This window comes from Anarrhichthys ocellatus, unplaced genomic scaffold (assembly GCF_004355925.1).
Source record: "Anarrhichthys ocellatus isolate YVR2014 unplaced genomic scaffold, GSC_Weel_1.0 scaffold45, whole genome shotgun sequence".
Classification (NCBI taxonomy): Eukaryota; Metazoa; Chordata; class Actinopteri; order Perciformes; family Anarhichadidae; genus Anarrhichthys; species Anarrhichthys ocellatus.
Window position 1 is genome coordinate 2,080,760 of NW_022280075.1, and position 22,256 is coordinate 2,103,015.

General features: G+C 41.4%; 3 protein-coding genes across 4 annotated transcripts in view; 1 reads left to right on the forward strand and 2 right to left on the reverse strand.

Annotated features, from left to right (window-relative positions):
- gria4b (glutamate receptor, ionotropic, AMPA 4b) overlaps positions 1-4,838 on the forward strand; it is a 54,468-nt gene extending 49,630 nt beyond the window's left edge. The window contains exons 14-15 of the mRNA XM_031868983.1: positions 182-319; positions 3,086-4,838. Of these exons, the coding sequence (XP_031724843.1) occupies positions 182-319; positions 3,086-3,250 (303 nt within the window). The 3' untranslated portion in view covers positions 3,251-4,838. The remainder of the gene's footprint in view (positions 1-181; positions 320-3,085) is intronic.
- A 2,486-nt stretch (positions 4,839-7,324) lies between these two features.
- On the reverse strand, positions 7,325-17,028 carry LOC116395276 (14-3-3 protein epsilon). Of its 2 annotated transcripts, none has more exons than XM_031869023.1 (6): positions 16,818-17,027; positions 12,584-12,783; positions 11,585-11,691; positions 10,790-10,996; positions 10,529-10,665; positions 7,325-8,496 (listed from the first exon to the last, which is right to left on the reverse strand). In XM_031869023.1, exons 1-6 carry the CDS (start codon positions 16,879-16,881, stop codon positions 8,429-8,431), a joined length of 783 nt encoding a protein of 260 aa, XP_031724883.1. In that variant the 5' UTR covers positions 16,882-17,027; the 3' UTR covers positions 7,325-8,428. The 2 variants fall into 2 exon arrangements, with proteins under 2 accessions (XP_031724883.1, XP_031724884.1); XM_031869024.1 differs by lacking the exon at positions 7,325-8,496 and adding an exon at positions 8,512-10,219 and having other exon boundaries at positions 16,818-17,028.
- Positions 17,029-17,308: 280 nt separating this feature from the next.
- Positions 17,309-22,256, reverse strand: part of LOC116395294 (adapter molecule crk-like) — an 8,550-nt gene continuing 3,602 nt past the window's right edge. Inside the window, exon 3 of the mRNA XM_031869059.1 lies at positions 17,309-21,512. Within this exon, the coding sequence (XP_031724919.1) occupies positions 21,378-21,512 (135 nt within the window). The 3' untranslated portion in view covers positions 17,309-21,377. The remainder of the gene's footprint in view (positions 21,513-22,256) is intronic.

Here is a 22,256-nt window from a genome sequence, read left to right on the forward strand (position 1 = left end):
GTGTGTGTGTGTGTGTGTGTGTGTGTGTGTGTGTGTGTGTGTGTGTGCATGTGAAGTTGATGTGTAATTTTTCCACATTGTCTTATATATAAATGTTAAGTGTTTGTATACACTTTTTGCTGCTTCTGCTAAAGCTTGCGCTGACTTTTGTGTTTGTTCCTCTCCCCGCCGCCGGCTACAGGACAAGTCATCCCAGGCCCTCAGTCTGAGCAACGTGGCAGGGGTCTTCTACATCCTCGTTGGGGGCCTGGGCCTGGCCATGCTGGTGGCCCTCATCGAATTCTGCTACAAGTCGCGCAACGAGGCCAAGAGAATGAAGGTGGAAGACCAATCCCAGTCCCAACACCCCCATTACCACCATCCTCACGACCACTGCTACCCCTGCCATACAGGCAGCCCCCACCATAGCCCAGAGCCTAGCCAAAGCCAGAGCCCAAGGCTCAGCCCCACCATCCACAACTTAGCCGAGTCTAGCGAGGTTTTCAATGGGTATGGCAGCAATGGGGAAGCTGATAAGAAGTAGTTGGGGTTTCCATAGAAGGTCTGCCTAAGCCTTTGCTTTCCCCCCCCCCCACTAGCTCCCTGCACGGACTGTAAGTGAAACCTATCATATCCTCGTGCTAGCTTTACCATGCTAAGTGACTGTCGTGACCAGTGGCAAAAATGCTTCCTACTTCTCTGTCTTTACTGCTCACTATGTGGTCATGTGACGTCCTGGTCTACGTTCTAGCTTTTTCTCAATGTGACAAGAAGCGATGAGTCATCCTCAGACATGACGTCGCCTCTACTGCTTCGCAGCTTGTGTGGCTGCAGACGTTGGCCCTCATTTATCAAGCGAGCATACCGTTTGACCCATTTTCCTGGTTAAATCAAAAAACGTATTACTCATTCTGAACTCGTTGGGAAGATGATAATCAAATCAAATATTCAGAAGAATTCAATAACGTTGAAAATATACAATAAATCCCATGATTGATCACCCTTGTAAAATTCTGCTATTTGATTAGAAACAGTAGTGTTACAATGAAAATGCAAATTTAAACAAATAAAATAAGATTAGTCATTTAATTGGCATGTAAATTATAAGGACAGTCTTAGAAAACATGTATTACGAGTTAACATGAGAATTTGTTCCGTTAAGACGCGTTGCTGTGGGGAGCAGCTTTCCCACCGCACCCATAGCATATTAACAGGTAGGAAAGGCATGTTAAATGAGGACCAATGTCTTGCTTGTACACACACGTCTACACTTGTGAGGACATTTCATCAAACTGCAGTACATTTGTCCATCTAGTGTCTGAACCTCAATGTTTTTCTCATAGCGAACCATCAAAAGTTCTTTGTAGCCTTGTGATGGCCTAAAGACACACGTACACACACTTGAACCTGAGTAGTACATGCTGCAGCTGAGTGATATTACTGTCTCCAGTCTGTCAGTTACAATAGGCCATCAATGTACAGCCACAGAACAAATTTAATGAGAAGTCAACCCTGAGCACACAGGAAGCCCTATGTAATAACGCCATGTTTAAACACTGTACATTGTAGGGCTAAAGTCAACGTAAGAGAAGTATCCCTTGAGCTGAGCTGACTGTATTGATGTTGAGCTGTTTCCTCTGGATATTTCCCCCAGGTTCTTGACCATTAGACTTTCAGAAATCTTTTCACACCCGGTGTATATCTGTCCAACATCGTTATGTGTCCCCCATCAGCACTTCAGCTCAAACCCTTCATTAGCTTGACTGTTGCTTAGTCAGCTTCCCTGTCCCACTGCCTGTAACTATCACTCACTGTGTAATAATTCTGTCTGGCTTGATACTGTACTGAATGGCTGTGAAAGGTGTTTTGCTACTCTACTGTTTGTTACATTTAACTGTACCGTACTATGAGACTGTTATACCTATTGTTTTACTGATAATGTTGAAGCATATTGGAGTTTTAGTTCTACTCAAGTTGTTGGGTGACAGAAGTAATGTCACTTGTTGAGTTAAACTGTCATGACTGAAATATAAATGTCATACATCTGGAAGTTTAGCTAGGCTAAGTAATGTAACAATAGTATAGCCATTTTACATTTTTTTCGAGTAAGTTGCGAATGTCTTGTGTTTTCAATGGGCTTAAGCAGAGCCCAATACACAGCTGCTAGAGGAGGAAATTATTTTACTGATTTTAATTGTTCCGTTCGGTTCAATTTGAAAATTCAAAGTCACTGAATATGTAAATGCACTTCAGCACGTACATCAGACAAACACAGGACTTTTACCCAGGAGACTGCTGTTTGTGTCCATTGTAAAATGTAATAATCATCTTTGAAATTGTGTCACATCAGCTGTTCGTCACTAGCTAGTCTCGTCAGTTGTTAGTCAAGTTGAAGTCAACCACAATCTTTTCCTGACTGTAAGTTGTTTTGTTGCCTAAACCTAACTTCTTGTGAAGATGGAAGTTTCTTTTTGAAAGACACTGTGCATGTAACAAGTATATATTGACATACCGTCCCTGACAAGTCCAAAACGGACGCTAGAGATGTACCTAAAGTTTGAAGCTTAGGGCCACTGACCAAGCTGCGGTATTTGAGGGATTGGGAGTGAGAACATGTTGCTGATTCAGTATAGTCTGAAAGGTTGGAAAATTCAGTTAGGAGTTGTTTTTTTACTGTATGTTTGTCAGACTGCTTGTGTTTCTTCCCACATTTGACTTCTTTTGAGTGATGCTGTGTTCCCACATCTCAGCAATTACTATAATGAGTACAATGCTGTTATAACTGATATAAATGATGGTTAGAACTTCATATGTTTGCAGGTAATATCATAAGCAAACTTCTATAAAGTTTGTTCTTTGATGTTCTTTTGATGTTTGTTAGGGATGTTTTAAGACTTGATTATTCTGGATCAAAACACGTACTATGTATGGACGAAATGAATGGGAATAGCTATATTTTTTTCAGAGAAAACATAAAGCTTTATAAGGTATCTTGATTGAGGATAATATCTGGCATGAACACATCCTAAAACTCCAATCTGCAAATGTACACATTTGTCTTATTTCCACCTGCACCTACACAAAATCTCTTTATTTCTCTCCTCAGCTAACATTCACAGAAGCCATGAGGAACAAGGCCCGTCTGTCCATCACAGGCAGCGTCGGGGAGAACGGACGGGTGCTGACGCCAGATTGTCCCAAGGCCGTCCACACCGGGCCTCCCCTCCGCCAGAGCTCCGGCCTCGCCCTGGTCTCCTCCGAGCTCCCGTGAAAACCAAAAACCTCTCAAGTGCCTTATTCCAATAACAAGAAAAAACAATAATCACACCGCCCACGAAACAACCAGAAACTTACTACGAAGAAACAGGATTCACACAGCCGACAGGTTACCTCCAGTGGGCGAGACGAGACCGACAGAGGCGCTAACAAGAAATCCCACTGTTAGAGGTCACAACTTGTTGTGGCTCTATGGTTTCTCTCAGAAACCTGTGGAAACCAGAGGCAGAAAAATCTTGTTTTTTTTATGTTTTTTTTTTTACTGTGTGGCCACACGGAAGCGTTTGTTTTGAATCAAAGGGTCATTGGAATCCACTGGAACCATTCTACCTTTACCACGCCACTGATGTGAAGAGCAACAGAGAAGAAAGAAAATGAATAATATCATGAAATATGATAAAGATGAAGACCAGAAAACTGTAAACTTGAAATTCAAAACTGTGCATTTTTTGGATTGCTGTGAATTGGCAAAGAAAAAAAAACAAAAAAAAAAACTGAACCACAATCAAGATTGTTTTCAAACTGAACAGTATTTGCTACACAGACACGAGCAGCGTCCATGAGACAACAATCTCACTAGATATCAACAAGTGACTCTGGGAGAGTTGAAGCCCAGTGCAATGAAGATATGATGAAAATGATTTGTATTCATAATTACAAAAATGAAATCTATTGATATTGAATATAAGAGCAAACATAGGAAACTGTGAAAATGAGTAAATATGTATATTCCACGAAAAACAAAATGAAGAAGTTAGCTGTACATAGGGACGACTGTGTAACATGCTTGCTTTTTAAACAGATGTACATAGATACTGTAGTGGACAGACAGTTGTTTTTTTTTGTAAATCATCTTCAAAGATCTTATTCATTGCAATAATGAAAAAGATGATGCCACTTGAAAGAGGAGACATGTGGAGAGCAGTGTTAAAATCTGTTACGTGTTGAATACTTAACTTTATTATATAGGAACATTCAAACTCTAAATGTGAATGGGGTATCAACTGCCCAAATATTCTGATACCTGTTGCGTACAAATACATTAATATATTCAACAATGAATGTTAAGTAGCTCCACCCCAATCCTTAAACCACACCCCTCACTGTGCAGATGTAGACCCCAGAGAGTTGCTCATGAGTAGAGCTTTACAAATCAAGTTTCTGCAGTCAGAATATAACTATTTTTTTCATTCTCTTTGATCTATTTTTTGTACCGAGAACTTAAAAAGAAACTGTCTGTGTCCTGGTATTAAATGTCGACAGTCCAGTACTATCTGGGTAGATCTTTAAGACCATTATGTGTTTGGAGACATGAATCAAAACCATGATGCGAAATTGAAAAATGCCATTTCTCTCTCATATGTTATTTGAAGTGTCTATGGTAATTCCAGTAAGACGTTGAACCTGAGCTGATGAAGCCACTGTTTATATGTTGAACAATGATTATAGAGCCCTTCCTTATTGAAACACTGTGGATTGTCCAGGGAGGCTGGACACTGTAGCAGAAATGAATTTGCTCCAGTCTCGCTGGGTGTCCTCATCTCTTCTTGGAAGGACAATCTGCAATAGGATACAAGAAGCCACATCTTCAGCAACACCAGCCCACGATGGAGTTGGTTCTAAACATTTTCGTTGTTTTCCCAATTCTCATCTGTTTCCGTACACACGATGTGGCAGGACGGGGAAGTATGCAGCGAAGTAACCAGCTGAAATTTCAGGTCATGCCTTTTTGTCCTGCCATCCGTCTTTAGAGCTGAAGTGTAATATGGCGTCTTATTTTGGTTCAATTGTACATCTTTATTTTGATCTTTTTTTAAGTAAAAAATAATTCAAATTGCAATGTACTGTCATTATTTCATGTAGAGATAAGAGAGAAGCATCGTTGATGTTTGTGTCCTGCAAGAAAAATATGTCGACAAATGCCCACATTGTGCTGAAACTTTGCATGAATATTATGGTCCTGAGAGGATGAATTCTAAGGTTTTTGGTGACCTCTTTGCTAAGGCTAGATTAGAAGCCTAGCAAAATAACGTCCCGAGGGCCCCAGACCTCCAACAGACACCAAAGTAGTTCAACAGTTTAGTTCAACATTTTTAGAAATGCACTTAGTATTCCTCCAGGAAGTCAATACTCCCAGCCAAAAAGTAGTCCAACTTATAGCCTCCTTAACATTTGGACAGTGCCAGCCTGACAAAAAAGAACAACCCTAACCCTCCCAAAACAGCCCATGAGCCAATTTGGACTTGGGGTGAAGTTGGTTTCGACCCCTTCCGAAGGCCGTAGGGACTCGAAACTGGTACCACTCCAACGGCAATGGCCACATTAGTGGGGGTTGAGTCCACTTCCAAGGCTCTAACCCTAACCCTAACCCTCCCAAAAGAGACAATTTGTCTAATTTCAGATTAGATTTGAGAGGGAATGGTGCATAGTTACAACATAATTTCACTACAGGCTAATAGCAGACCACCTCAAGGTGTCACTCAGAGAGAACCAGGACATTCTGATGTAGCATTTCAAAATTAAAGCCCTTCAAAATCTCATTCGTGAGCCAACTTCAAATCACATTCATGATTTCACAAATTTCAATTTATTACCTCTTCCCAAGGTCCTAGATACTATGACTTTTTCCGACATACTATACTAATACTTTTGTCATTACATTTTCAACATACTATACTACGACTTTATTCGACACACTATATTACGACCTTTTTCATGACAATTTGCATACATACTAGATTATGACAATTTTCGTCATACTATACTGTCTTTCATCATTACCTTTGTCGACATACTCTACTACGACTTTTTCTGACAGTCTTTTTTTATGACAGTTTTCGACATACTATACTATGACTTTTTTCATTGATTTGACAAAGCGGTGTTATCCTTGGCTGTTGCCGTCTTGTGTCAGGGAGAGTATGTGCAGAGTAAGAAGCCACCCAGCACAGATCCTCACACAGGTGTCCTCAATCATCCATTCGGGAACTGAACCTAGATAAAGAAATGGAATTCAACAGAAGACTAAAGAAAGGCACGTAACAATATGACTTTTTATTACTTTGTATGGCATGCTATATTATGCTTTTTACGAAAGACATTTTTACGACATTCTATACTATGACTTTTATGAAAGTTATGACTGAGTTTTTATGGCATCTTGTACTTTGATACTTTTTTTTCAATAGCCTATACTATGACTTTTTCTGACATGATATACAAGTTTTTTCATGAAATGTTTTGACATACTGTACTATGCCTACTGTACTATTTTTATCCACCCATTTTTTAATACTATACTGACATTTTTGGTATACTAAACTGATTTTTACTAGTTGATGTACCAAGACGTTTAATGAGATTTCTATGGAATACTATACAATTACTTTTGACACTATAATGATGTACTATACTATGACCCATTTGTATGACAAAGAATTCTATGACTTTTTATTACATCTTTGATTACATTTTTTCCCACATACTAGACCAAGTCTTCAATTTTCTTGGCATACAATACGATGTAATTTTACTGCTAAAGCCAACCATACTATGGATGTTTATGTATTCATGACTAGACACTTTTAAGACTTCTTTTCACATACCATCACCATCATATTTTTGACATTAGACTGACTGATCCATGACATACTGTAAGATGTGCTATACTACAATTTACTGTTCCTTTTTTATGAGATACGATTTTCATGACATACGATTGCGCCGAAAAGTCAACATACAAAACAAAATATATATTTTCTACATTAAACCGCGGAGTTGTCTCCATGTGTGTGTTTTTACAAGCTCATCACATTTCAGGTAAAACCATCTAAAAAGAAACCGTTAACGCCAACTGTCAGATATAGTAGAATATTATTAGAGTGCTAGTACCACAAAATAGTACTTGTGTACTTGTACAGATCTTGAGTAAATGTACTTCGTTACTTTGAACCACTACAGCAGAATCAATGCAATAGCAGATGTATTCTGCTACTGCTGGCCAGCACTGCCCTCTAGTGATGAAAAATCAAACCAAAGACGGGAAAAGACAACATCTTACACATTTGAATTTAACATCTTTGAATTTGAAGTTTAATGTTAATTCCATGCTGTGTTTCCGTAAGAATACAGATGGTACTTGTGGCTCCGTTGAGAATATCCAGTAGTACAAATCAGATTCACGTTACACATACCGAAGAGAATGAAGAGAGGAAACGAGGAGTAGGAAAGAAAGAGTTGAGAAGAGGAAACCTGAAATAGTCAGGACAGTAAAGATAGAGCAGGTCTCTATTTCCCAAAATTGCTTTTTTTAATATGGTGCCAATGCAAAACTGCATTATATTACAATCAATAGTGTTGAGCATTCCCCTCCCAACGCACACACATACGCGTTCTGTCTGCTAAAAAGCCATTACCTAACTATCTGCCATTAGCAAAAGCGCTACAGCCTCGCAGCACATTACTTGGTCCGAGAATGGACAAGAATAGAGGTCAGAGTGATGCTTGGAGAAGGGGGACATTCTGCTATTTGTCATTAAAAAAAAAAAAAACAACTATTGATGTGTCGAAGGAGCAGGTTTGGTAACCACAAAGTAAAGAGGGCACTTAGTTCTTCCAAAAATCTTTCACACATCCCTTTTAAATCTTTTATCGCCACTTTATTTCCTCAATTTGCAAACTGAAATGTTTCAAAACTGACTGACTGCACGGACAATATATTGTTTAGAAACACACAAATACAGGAAAAAGTTGAACAGCTAAGTATTGTCTTTAAATAAACTCTTGCATATGTGTGTTAGAAATACAGGCAAGCGTACTTGGCAACAGATAATACAGCAAAGTAAAGCAAAAGAAAAAAACAAAAACAGTAAAAGAGGACATGAACCTTAAAGGGTACAGGCTTGCAAAATGAGTCATCAAAATAAGGTAAAACTCCTGGGAAGTGGAAATGGAGACCCGAGCGGGCCCTGTGGGGGGGTTGGGACATGACATGCTTATGAGGAGAAAGGGTAAGACAGATGGGTAGAAATGGAGGGGAAAGGAGAGGAAGAGTGGGCTGCAGTATAAACCCAGTTGAAAAGTGTGGCTGGGGACAGAAGCTAGTGCTGGGAGGAGAGGAAAAAAGGGAGGATGGGTAGGAGGAGGAAGAGGACTCGTCTTGTGTCGTTCAGTCTCACTGGGTCTCTTCCTCCGCATCTGGCGGCGGCGGTGGTGGTGCTTCTTCTTTGTTCTGTTCTTCACCTGAGATAATTAAAGGAACATAACACAATGTCATCTCTGCACACTCAATGAGAGATTCTCTTTAAAAGGCGGCTTAATTAAATGTGGCCGTTCTGATGAACAGGCCAGCCAGAGGCAGCTCCTCCCTGCTGGGTGTTTCGCTTCCATGAGGTCGACCAGGAGGAAGACTAGTTCACAGATCCGGCTGAGATTATTGTATTCTCTATCCATAACAACACACGGCTTGTTATTGACGAATGATTCATTTCTATTGTTATTAGCATTATGTTATTGTCATTAACATTTAATCAATAGCTGAATTAAAAAGGCATAAAAACTAAACAGGGGCTTGCTAAATTTTCCCGTCACTACAAAACAGTAAAATACATTAATGTATTGCATTGCTTAATAGCATAAAGTTTTAGTATTAAGTACAAACTTGTTGCCAACCGGGTTACCAGTTCAGCATTAAGCAGATCATATTGTCCTCTCTCATGAACAGGATATGCAGTTTGTTTTGGCACAAAGACGTTGTTTGCCGTGCCGTTATTAGAAAGCGTAAAGGAATACAACGAGGGAAAGGTCTGCGTGCTTATTTGGTGCTTTTTGAAGAGTCAAACTGAAATCCCTGAAACACAATCGTTCCATCAGAAGTGTGTGGATTGGTCAACCATGCAACAAACAATCCCAACACGTAGAAGTAGACCACAGTGTTAAGCGCCGATCGTGTCAACATGCAGTCGAGTGAGCCAGTTAGTCCACAGTGCCTTCACAACAAGCCGCGGTCAGACGTACCGAGCGAGGGAAATGCCTTGTGAACCTGTACGACTGGTTGCTGAGAAAGGTTACCATAGAGACAGCACAGCCATCCGTGTAATGAAGAATTAAGAGGCATGAATAACAAAAGGCTCGAGAATCCATCATGATTAGAACAGAAACTGCAACAGTGCTCATTAGCAACACGGCTAACCGGGATGTGAGAAAGCCGCGGGAGACAGAGCCGCGGCCTCGCACGCTGTTACTGCAGTTTATCCGTTACATCACACTCCAGAGCGCTGCGTTCACGGGCTTACTGCTGCACCGCCCCAACGGGCTGTGTTCAGTGAGACGGACGAGCACGGCGAAGGCGCCCGCAAGTTCTTTCAGTCTGTGTTCCAAGGCCGGAATCACAATCTTAAGAATGTAGCGCGATACAGAGCTACAGAGGATTGTGGCTCCCCCCCTCGTATTAGCTTTTAGTTTTGTACCCCCCCCCCCCCATTACTTACACTGGAAGCGTGTTGAGAGAAAATTGTGGAAAAAAAAGAGGGAGAAATAAAACCTCAATGAGAGACTACATTGAGTAACAGAAGATAAGAGGAGCTGGGAAATGAAATCTAGTGGACAGTACTATTCAAACAAAACGCAACCTAGCATTATTTCAACTTTTAGCGACTCGCGGACACTCCGACAACACTAAAAGCACACAGCACTCGAGTTCCACTCGTGCAGAAATAGGTGGATAACAGGTGAAAAAGCAGCAGGTAATCCTTCAGAGCTGTGGGCAGATAGGGCAGGAGAGGAGATAATCTCCTCTCACCCAAAAAACATTCCTTTATAATGTGAGGTGGTTAGTGAGGGATGCCAGGGTGGTGAGACAGGAGAGACAGCTCGAGGTGAAACAGACAAAGACAGGCAGAAGGAATGACTTACAAATTAGACTTGTATAATGGAAGAGTGAGGGAAGAGGGCTGTCCTTAAGAATCTACAGACAAACGGTGGAGAGATGAGAAGTTAAAGCAGTGCGAGTACTGAAGGAAAGGAGGGGGAAAAAAAGAGGGAGAGAGAGAGAGCAAGAGACTCACTTCAGAGAAACCACAGGGATGAAGGGAAAGGTTAGAGAAAAAGTTTATTCTTCAGTTTTCAGGATGCTTTTTGGTGGTATCAGCACTTAAACACAAGTATCTTAGAAACTGAAATCGACTAATCTTCATTCAGTATCACTGATGAATGTAGATGCTAGTAGATGCCAACTATAACTGAAGCCGTGAGTTAAACAGAATGGCTCTCTCACCATCTCCCTGCACGTCTGAGGTCCATAGTGTCAAGTTGTCACGTAGCAACTGCATGATAAGTGTTGAGTCCTTATAGCTTTCCTCGCTCAGCGTATCCAGTTCTGCGATGGCATTGTCGAACGCTTCCTTCGCCAACCTGTCCAACACAAGACAACAGTTGCATTCAGTGAACAGGTGGACAGCATTGTACGGAGGGAAATTCATCTGAGAATCACAAACGGTGTCGTACATCAATGTCAACATGAAATGATCACACGTACTTGCAAGCACGGTCTGGCGAGTTGAGGATTTCATAATAGAAAACAGAAAAGTTAAGGGCCAGTCCCAGACGAATGGGGTGCGTTGGAGGGAGTTCGATCATGGCGATGTCGCTAGCAGCTTTGTACGCAACCAGACTGTTCTCGGCTGCCTCTTTCCTGTCGTTGCCTGTGGCAAACTCTGCCAGGTACCTGTGGTAATCTCCCTTCCTGAACAGAGGGAACAACACAAACAAACGCATTAACAAACCAGCAGCGCTGAAGTTAACGTACAGAACAATACAGTTTGGGACAAGAACATCAAGGCACCCCTACAATCCATATTATAGATTGCATTTACATTGTTGAATACTGAGCCCCGTTAGCTGGTCCAACAATTATTAATGCTTGCTTTGCAACTTTCGCAGAACTGAAAGAGTGTTGGTTGCATAACTTTCCCTCCTCGGCCACTAAACCTAAACTTCACCTACCATTTAATGGCACATTTAAAACATGACGGGACCCTGGCTTACTCTGAATAAGGTACTTAAGACACGACTACATAACAGTTCATTTAGCAACTAACGCAGTGACAGAAAATCTCCACCTAGAGCCACTATGAGGTTTAGCTCATGTCTAGTTTCTCACTACACAAGAATATTAAATTACTTGGTTATGGATCCACGTATAATCCCCTGCACTGCAACCATAACAGGAAGTGGCTCAGATAAACACATACTTATGATTACCTGGTAATTTGTGGATTGGAGAGAAGTGAGATACGGTCAATATTTATACACACATATGTTGGATACATACATTTTGTAGTAGAAAACCTTAGATTCTCCTGTGACTGCAGCTAAGATGAGGTGCTTGTCCAGTACATCCAGAATGTCGTTGCAGATTGATTTCAGCTCTTTCTCGACCTGCAGACCAACACACACACACACACACACACACACACACACAAACAGTCAACAGCCTGTATGGTCACATAAAACCTCACAGGTACTAGAATAAAGCTCCCTTTGACTAATCAGTTGCAATTTAAACCATGTTTGATATTTTATAGTTGATAAATGAATGTCTACGAGCCATGACCATCAGTTACTCATTAAAAAAAAAACAATACCCTACATTCATATTTCATGCACAACAAACTGTCACACAAACAATAGCTGCAGGTGGGCAGAGATGCACAAGGCAGAGTTTAGGGCCGTGGTCTCCGAGGCAGCCAGTCAATTGGCTCTCTGAGCTCTTTTCAATAAAATGTACACAAAACAGATCCATGAAACTTTTCCAGCATCTTACATACAGCTGTGGGAAATGACATGCGTACAAAACCCTGTAAATAAAATGTGTTTCTGCTCTCACTAGATGATTGGAAGGCTGCTGCGCTGCGCTCAGTGAGTGGGAGTTACTCTGCAGCAGAAATGAGGAAGAATTGATTTACAGCCGATTCTTGGTTGCTGTGAGCTCGTTATTTCACTCAGACAAGTCTCAACATCTCCTCTCAAAGTGGAGAGGTCAGGGGAGGAGACCTGAAAGAGGCCTGCCAAAAACGGCAAAACATTGCCAGCAAGTTCGCTACTAAATGTGGAAATGAGATTATCTGACAGTTACACTACAGATACACTGATCTGTGTGAAACAAAAAGGTACGTAGCAACCTAAAACTCTAAGTAGGGGTTTGTATTTCCAATGCAGGAAGAGCCATGGAAAGAACTGCATTCTCATGATCAAAACCGTGTAGCTTAGAAACCTCAAAAAGATACATTCTCACACTGCTTACAATCAGTGAAAAATAACCAGTTATTACCGTTTTTCTGTATTCCCGGATCATCTTTAGTTTGTCTTCTCCGCCTTTGTTTTCTTCTTTCTGCTCCAGGCTGCTGATTATCCTCCAGGACGCTCTTCTGGCCCCGATCACGTTCTTGTACGCTACCGACAGCAGGTTCCTCTCCTCCACCGTCAGCTCCACGTCCATGCTGGCCACGTTCTTCATCGACTCCACCATTTCTGGGAGACACGGGGAAACAAATGGCATAAGGCGGAGGCCAGCACAGAAGGAGCAACAACCTGAACTGTGTGAAGCATTCACTTTACCTAACCCGGGCGTGAGGCCTATCAGAACGCTGGGTATTTAACTGGTGCACACGGCCAAATCTAGTGTCTAAACGTGAAACATGTCTTCACACTCCATTGGGTTCTGGTCTGATCGGCAGTTACGAGATTGGTCACTGCAGTGGGACGTTGGGTTTCTCCAACAGTCCGGTACTAGTATTCAATGATGTTTTGACCCATCCATATAGAGAACATATCATCAACCATGGCCCAAATAAGGCCTACATAAAGGAAGCACATCCACCCTCCATTAAGAATGAGTTCAAACCACAGAGCAGAGCCTAGAAAGCTTTCTGTCATCAGTATTATATTAATGGGGTTCCTGGGACACTGCCCAAGTATAGACTCCTCTAATGCAAAGATTCACCACCTATAGACACCGATGGTACGGTACAGGGACCGGAGCCAGGACTATGTACCAGAAGGCTGAGCCTCACATCCTCTCAAGGTGATTCAGTAGGGTGTGGTTGATAAAGAATCTACAATAAACAACAATTTAATACTCCGCTCTGAAGGAGCTACTAATTAGCAAACAAGCCGTTTCCCTGGGGATTAACAACAGACACTGCATGGGGCCTCTGGAACCAAATCACAGAGCAGTTCAAGGGGGCATAGAAGGCAACATCAACATCGAACTAAACTGCTGCAGCAGTTGTCTCTGGATAAGCCTTTAGGCTTATCCATATTCTGTGCATATTTGAATATGCACGTTCTGTGCATATTCAACTACATATTCTGTGGGATGATTTCGAATCGTCCGAGTAGCATCATGTGCGGAATGCTAATGCCTTTTTAAAAATGTGATGACTGTCTTTAATGGCGGAATTGAGCTCAAGCTGCAGACGAGTCCAGCGCCCATGCTAACCGTGCTACCCTGGAGGTAAGAGAGTGGTGTGCCAGTCTTTTGGCTTTCAGCTTCACAGACAGGGTGTTATCTGTTGAAGCCCATGGCAGGGTGCTGCGCAGCATACTGGTGAAACCTGATACACGATGGTTTCAAGCCAGGAGCACTAATGCTGCTTTGATCATTTTACCCTCCAGCCCAGCACGCACTCAAACAGACTCAATGACCTATCTGTGCTTTTTAAAAAACTGTTCTCAGCGTTGCAAGTTCTGCAGCTCCATTGAACTGATCAGTCAACCTCGGTCTCTTGATGAAACAAACTGGGCTTCTTTAACCACCAGCTAAGATGGAATTTGTGTTATTTTAGAGGTTGAATTTGTCACACGTGGTGCATGCACAAGCTGTGGCTTTTCTTCTGTGAGGATGAAAAAGGGTGTCTCCAGTCTGATCATTGCTCTTTTGGGGCTATTTGATGGAGGGAAGTCTTGGGTGCTTTGGTCACATTTGAAGCAGCACTCAGCCAAGCATGTCAGCTTGTCTGACAAAATTATGTTTTTGTTAGCTGACAATTTAGCTCAATGGTGCAAATTTAAAATGCATATATGATCATGGATGGCCATGTACCTACTGATTGTTGCATACCTTTCCAGCTGCATCGCTGTGGTTCCAATGTCCACTCAGAACGCCAAAAAAGACAAATTCAAACATGTGCTTTTCGGTTTCATTGTTAGTCATTTTCCTTGGTGTCTAGCTCTCAGTTTGGTGTGTATGCTACTGAACAGCATGTCTGTCTCTCACCCACTTCAACCAAAGAAAGAAACTAAAAACAGCACCCAGTGGCTTGTTTGTCTTTTTACAGACATTAACCCATAAAATGCATTTTACTTTTTTTCTAAATTTCAAAGCCACGTGTCTTCAAATACATTTAAAAATAGACCAGATGCACGAAGAAACCAAAGCACATGAAAGAGCTGTGCACCACACAACTGTTGGACACACGAAGCAGCAGCTGAAGCTCAGCTAAACCACAGTGCAGCCGTGTCCAGAGGACTTAGGGGGTAGGACTCCATTGTACAGTAGAGTTGATCAATACCAATGACGTAAATATCTGGCCGGTTGCTTTAAAGAAGTTTTAACATGCCACCTCATTGACTTCCTGTCGTGGTGAAAGTGTATCTTATGAATTCTTCCGTCAGACAAGTAGAGCTGTGACACGGGCACGTTAAAACACCGCCAACTATTCACGCAACAAAAGAGTCTCAACTGCGTTTAAGTCTCATTAAATGGAGAGCTTCTTTCCCTGTGTTACACAAAGGTTGGAGCTCTCACACACACAGCACTCTGCAACCGCAGTCCGCTAACTTGTCCTAGCTACCAATATTCGATGCCAGTGAAAACTCACACCAATTGTAGCTAATCAACAGAATTATAACGACCATCTTTTATAATTTAAATAACTTCCTATGTAATAAGATGAACAGATCATTGTTGGGGTCTTGCCATTATCACACCTGCAGTGTCTTTTCCCTTTTTAAATATATTTTGTCCCTGTATTGCGCCAGCAGTCTGCTCGTGTACAGGTTCAGTGTGCGTTATTGGTATAAATTGATGCAATACAGTGCATGGTCGGGGTCCTGTGGGGTCATGTTGAACTAAGGATGATAAAGGATGTGCTGCAGTGAGCAGCCGTGCAGATCCACGCCTCAATCACAATCCGGTTTGTTGCCAAGTCGGTTTCTAGGGATTTGATTTGGTGCATTATATTAACATAGTGACAGGAGATTACATAAAAAAGAAAAGCAGATATTGCTAAAAATCTACGCATTAGAATTTTGCATTAAAATATGCAATGTACAGAGATATAGTCAAAGATGTGCGTTAACTTAAAGCATGTAGACAGATGTCAATGTGTCAATGAGACGGGGTCCTGGGCCTTGATGAGAAGAAATAATGCAAATGTTTATGATTCATTATAGTGCATGACTAAATGAGTTGTTATCATGAAGAACAAAGTACACGTCTTTGACAAGATGCAGTAACTCACACCAGAAGCACTCGTGTGTTGTCACTAAAATGTTTGATGCAGTGTGTAGTTCAGTCACTCCATCAGTGTAAGAGATGGATCACACTACACCACACCGATGAGGCCTCTGTGCACCACGAGGATCAACATTATTGACTGAATATCTAAAATCAACTACAGTGTAAATGTACCAATAGGCAGCTCAATTAACGTTGCTGTGCTGAAATAAGAGAAATACTCTGTGCCTCGCCTACTCCCGTCCACCATTGGCGCTCCACCTCTGAATCAATTAACTCACACCAGCACGACACTGGCCTCATTAAAGTACAATAGCAGACGGACCAACACAAAGAGAGCTTCATATTTCAGTTTTTTTTAAATTGTTTGCCTAATTGTTCCGGGTTCAACTAACAATTCAGACCTTAAACGAGTTGTTGCAAAGTAATGTCACTCCTAAATGCTTAAATGTAGTGTATCAAATGGTAGTTGACCATTGGTTTTGTGAGACTGGAGCTGTATTTTCTTACACACTCGGTGTGGGCGGTGCGTTAGCATTAACGGTGGTACGGATACATTTTTTCGGATACATCTTCCGACTGAAGCTGGGGATGTATACCACGTGTAGTCCAACGGTTACAACAGAAGCAGAGACGTTTGCTTTATTTCTGAATGGAGTTTGGTGTGACGCGTGTCTGGGGGGGCTGAAGAATGGCTAGTTTAGCTAGTTAGCACTAGGTAGCTACAGTGGTAGCTAACTAACGCAATGAACTAGCTTAGCTCACCAGCTACCGTAAGCTAACGTTTAACCAGGCCACGCGACAAAGGCACGCTAAGCTAAATACACCTTCCGTCTGAACCCAAAAGAAAAATAAATTAAAAGACGTTTACCGATTCATTCGGCTGGAGAAACCTCCGCCATTTTGTCCCTCACCAAACAGATCCATGCGTAACGTTAGTGTTTTACCTGCGTCTCCAAAAGCCCCCCTTGCGCACGGAGACTGGAGGGGCAAAGAGGGGCCAGGCATTCTGCAGTGACCATTATCATTTATGCGGGGGTCTTACCGTCGTATCTCTCCGCTTGCTCGGCGAGTTTCGCCTGGTATACTAAGTTCTCTCTATCCGCCATGGTGCTCGGATGTTGTTTGGGCTGCTCGTCCCAGTGGAAAGTGAGGATTATCTAGCTGCTCGGTGGTGGATCAGCAACAGCACCGTTGCTCCGCTGAACTGAACAACCCACCGGTAGGTAGCACACTGGCGTAAAGATGGCGACGCTACTCCATCCGGGAAACCCACGCAGCGATCTCATTTACGCCCACTATACACCCTTGTGCCAAATCCCGAAATAAACCAAGATTCTCCAAGATTACTCTCACAAAACTCCATTCAAACAATGGCAAATACAGAAGAAGTGACTTTTCAATACATTTAAAATGTCTATGATTGTTCTATGTATTAAAATGTGGCAACTCTTCCATTCGGCATAAATATAATTCATAAGTAAGCATTTATTTTACAATTTTTAACTTGCTCACAGTCACACAATATACAATTTGGTATCATTTTATTGACAATGTATATTAACACATTACATGCTACAGAAAATAAAAAAGGTACATTTTAAGTTCAAATAATATATTTGACACATTATACAATCTCTTCTCTTTTTAAATCCTGTGTTTGCTTGTTCGGGTCCTCTTCAAAGTGAGGTCGAAATGGCACAAAAACAAAAATGTATGATCAATAAAAAAACAACAACTAAAAGAACAATTAAACGTTATTTGGCATGATAAGACTTAAGGAGATATGGTGCACATTGTAGGATCATCAGTGGTATCTTCTTTATAAAAACAACTAACTGCAGAGTTATGAGAATAGTTTCTGTAAAAGGCAACAATTAGTGAGTTCAGTGCCATGCATCTGAATGCAATACCAGATAAACCACTTTTGCATAAAGATATTACAACAAATAGGAAAAAAGGACTGCTACAGAACAGACGGAGCAGTCTGTGACGATCACTTCTTTCCACTCAACGACGGGAGAGGACTGTAGGGATATGGAAACAATCAAACATCATCGTTTTAAATATCCAACTGATGTCAAACCTATGCCAAAAAATAACTACACTTGAGAATTGACATTGCATTTTCAGTTTTTGTTTTGTCCCAAATTGCACAATACCTTCCAGCACAATACCGGGTTTTGGGAGACATCTCACACCAGATGTTTATGTTATTAAAGCATTCTTCCTTAAGATCACTAACACGGCCCTTTTGCATCCAATCATAACGATTGGAGTGTCACTAACATTAATTTCGTGTTAATTGTACAACTATATATCCATGTGAGCTCTACTTAGTTACACAAACTCAACAATTATCGTCGCATTAACCACTGAATGTACTCAATTCCAATAATTTAGCTGAGCTCAAATATTTCACCTTAACAAAGACACATGGAATATGGGGACTTAAAACTATTGTTTATTAATATATACAGGGCTGTAAATTACCTTGATAAACACATGTTACGGTAATAAAAAATATGGCATTTAATTTAGCGTACAAAAGATAATCTCCTTAAATTTGAGTCTAAATAACAAACAATGGAGGGAAACTTTCCACAAGACATTGTAAACTCAGATGACGCTTCGGGATATCTGGGGTCAGATGCATGAATGAATAGCTAAACCTGGACACAAATCAATACTTCTAAAGATAATAATACAAATAAAAATGCCTTTTTAACTCTATTATATCTCGTCCCCAGTTATATATTGTCCACCTCTTAGCAACATATGCAAAATATTTTTTAAATGTTTTATTTTTTTCACATTTTTTATCAAAATCCAATCGTCCTTTCTTCCTGTAAAACACAATATGAAGTGTGCCTACAGTACGTAAGCTTGTACCAAACCAATTTAAACTGATAATATGACATTCATCCATCTGCAACTTTTGGAAAAGAGGGAGGTGTGTGGAGCCACAGTCCTTTGTAGCTCCGAACTGTGCTACATTCTAAGCATGCCCACTTTTTACAAATGTTTACATCCCTCTTGTAACTGTCGACCACTCAGATATTCTGCTTCACTGGGGATTACTCACAGTCAGCTAAAGATGCTCAAACCGGGACTTTAAGACATGGCAAGAACGAAAGAGCACAATGTCACCAAATATCAGTTGCTAACAATATAGTTTTTTTAGACTGCAACACTTCATGATCATCTTATTTTTAATTTCCGCTCTACCATGTCACACTCTATGCATATGCTTTCATGATGCATGTACATGATGTGCACCTGCTCAGCGTTCCTTACTACAAATATGTTCGGTAAGTGACATGAGTGATAGTTGTGCATAGGCATCATTTACACATCTGACCCCAGGGCTGTGTTGAACGTGTGCTTATGCGAGCGCTGTGGAAACCATTTGGTGTGTTTTGTTCATTTTAACATATCAAAGACAATACTGGATGAATGATGGAACCGCGAGGCTTCAGGTGACTTTCTCCGATACAACACACGAGGTAAAGAGGACTCAACTCTGTAGCTCCTCCCTGGTTCATCACTCCTGCTGTGGTTTACCATTTCCATCATACAAGAAGCCTCCATTGCATTTATGTACCACGGTAGAGTTGATACACAAGAGTATAAGGTTTACTATAATACATAAGACTATGACCACAGGATGATTTCTTTACTTAAAAACAGTGTTATTGTCACTGATAACAGCGTTACATCAGCTTCATCGCCGTTTACCGCATTTTACAAAGATTTGCATGTCATCTCATCAGCAGAGATAACGTCGAGGACATCCCGAGTCAGCGATCGCTCTGCCTGCTTTAGAGGAAGAAGGTCCAATCTGAAGGGTATCTGAAAATTAAATTTCACTCACGAGAGCAGCCATAGACCATTTCATGGTTTATTGTCATACCCACATAATGCTCAATTTGTAAAAAAAAAAAAAAAAAAAGAAGCTTTTTGTAATAATAGCATGTGTATTCAATGTGGCCGATGAGAAACAATGAACCATGCGTGAACCATGGCACAAGCAACGACAGTGCAGACATGTCTGTTTTTACCAGTTATACATAAAATCCCTCAACCTCGCTCATCTTTTAAAACGGCCTCATTTTGTTCTTTCACACCGTCTCACGTGAAGTCATCCGTGTTGGCGCTGAATAGTGTTTTAAAAGAGGAACATAAAATAACAGATGCGTCTCTGGTAACAAGTAAAAGAAAAATATAAAGGTAGGAAAAACATGTTTACAGTATTTAGCATGTAAGATGTGTTCGGTCATAATATTTTCCACTTTCGGTACAAAAACAAAAGACTTTGGGTGTGTGTGTGTGTAGTGTTGGGTGTAATACGTTGGTGAAGTCGTCTTCTCTGCAAGACGGAGTCATCGGGAAAAGTCTTTGCTCGTCTCGCTCCGTACGGTTCAGTCTGGCACTACAAAAACTCTCTGATTCATGATTCTGTGAGAGAAGCCAAGTGTTTCGTCTCCCGATGTGCAATTGATTTTCCCTTCTGTATGAATCAAATGCAGTGGGTAACACAGGAGGGGAAGAGTGGCTCGGCTCTGCTGTGTGTGTTTGCAGACTTCAATACTGGGATGGAGATGTGTGGACTACAGTTCGACTGATATCGGTTCCTACCGTCTAATACTGCCCATTTTGGATAGAAACTGACATTTTGCCAATATTTAAACATGACAATTTGAACTGAATATCTCTGATAACCTTTTATTGCATTCAAAAACGATTGAATATTTTAGGGTTAGCAGCTCCAACGCACCAACTTGGATGAGCATCAAAGACTGTAAACATGAAGTGACACGGACTGACAGGGAGCTCATTGATTGGACAGTTCTGGTGAACGCATCATCAGCGCTACATGGACCCACGAGGAGAAATCAATAACTAACAGCAAGTCAGGATTATAAGCATTATTAGTCGACACTGCAACGGGACCTCGAGTGGTAAAAAGAATGCCTGATGGATAGAAAAGGGAGTGTTGTGCTGTAACATTAAGGGGGGGGGGAATAGTCAGTGTGGTCGGTAGGTTTCATACACTTTATAATGAACTGCTAAAATACATCAGAGTGGGACAGAAATCCTAACGTTCACACCTTCTTTACAAAGAGGTTAGGTGTGTAAGCCTCTTTAAACAGTGTCTAATAAACAAATAAAACGGCTCTGGAGTTATCGACTCGGCTGCTTTCAGTTGTGGAGCTACGCTAGGCTAAGATGAATCAATATTACCATCTGGTTAAGATGACACACAAATTGTGTTTCTTTAAATGCAACATGAATAAATACTAAACCAATAAATGCCACCATCGATCTGAATGCAAGGCATGTTTAATTGCTGGTTTCAGAGAAGTAGTCAAGCAGCGAGCCAACAGTGTGTGATGCCGACTTAAAAAAAAGAAACAACGCTCATATAGGCGAACCGATATCAGTCTGACCGTAGTGTAAACTCTTCAAAATGACAGCAGGCAAGATCCACCAACACGTCTCGTGTTGAGCTCATAGGTTCATATAGTGTGTGCTTGTATAAATCCTTTGTCTCTCCGAGCATGACGTGATGACCAGAAGAGAAGGGGCGTGCTGGGAGAGTTTCTCAGCTCTCGTCGTCGGGATGGTGTTGCTCCAGCAGCCGGACGTGGGTGAAGGGAAAGTGGCCTCGCTTGCCCTTGCACTCACCCTCCCACTGGCCGTTCACGTTGATCTTGGTCACTTTTACCGTGTCGCCCACCTGCAAGGTGACCAAAAGAAAAGAGAAAAGGATGAATGCATGGACACGACACACAGACCCTGTTTCTCTCTCGGATTTGGAATAACTGGCAGGATCGGTTCGTGCGAGTCGAACATATCAATACACGGTCAATGTCTGACAGCCCGCAGAAAGAACAGCGTCGACATATAATTGACTGACCCCTCTTCATCCGTACGGCAGCTAACGCACACATCGACTCCCTAGTTTCTAGTTAGAAAAGTGTGACACCACTTGTCTGACCGCCGACACGCCTGCCAGAAGTTCAGAGACTCCTTCCATCTTAGCTAGATGATCACACTGAATTGAAATTTGTCACACTTCATTCGTTCAGCCTGACATTGTGTTTGCGGCGGCCATTTTTTTGTTACGGGAGCGGAGGCTATTTCATATCTTTTCACCACAATCAAAGAAACATGCAGATTCAAGAATGGTTAATTGACAGCTGCGTCACCATTTTTGCAACTCGCTTAAAATAAGATTTAGTTTCAAAATAACATCATCAGTTGTGAATTACGGAATAATTGCTCATCCTTATCTACAGTGAGAGCATTGTGCACAGCGCTGAGAATCTCGACTTCTCTCAGTGTTTCCTACTAATAGTATATAGTGAAGCAGGCTGCACACATATCGTGTGAGCTATTTTAACAGCAGGTTCAAACCCACTGTCATCAGGTCTTCTCTCTCTCTCTCTCTCTCTCTCTCTCTCTCTCTCTCTCTCTCTCT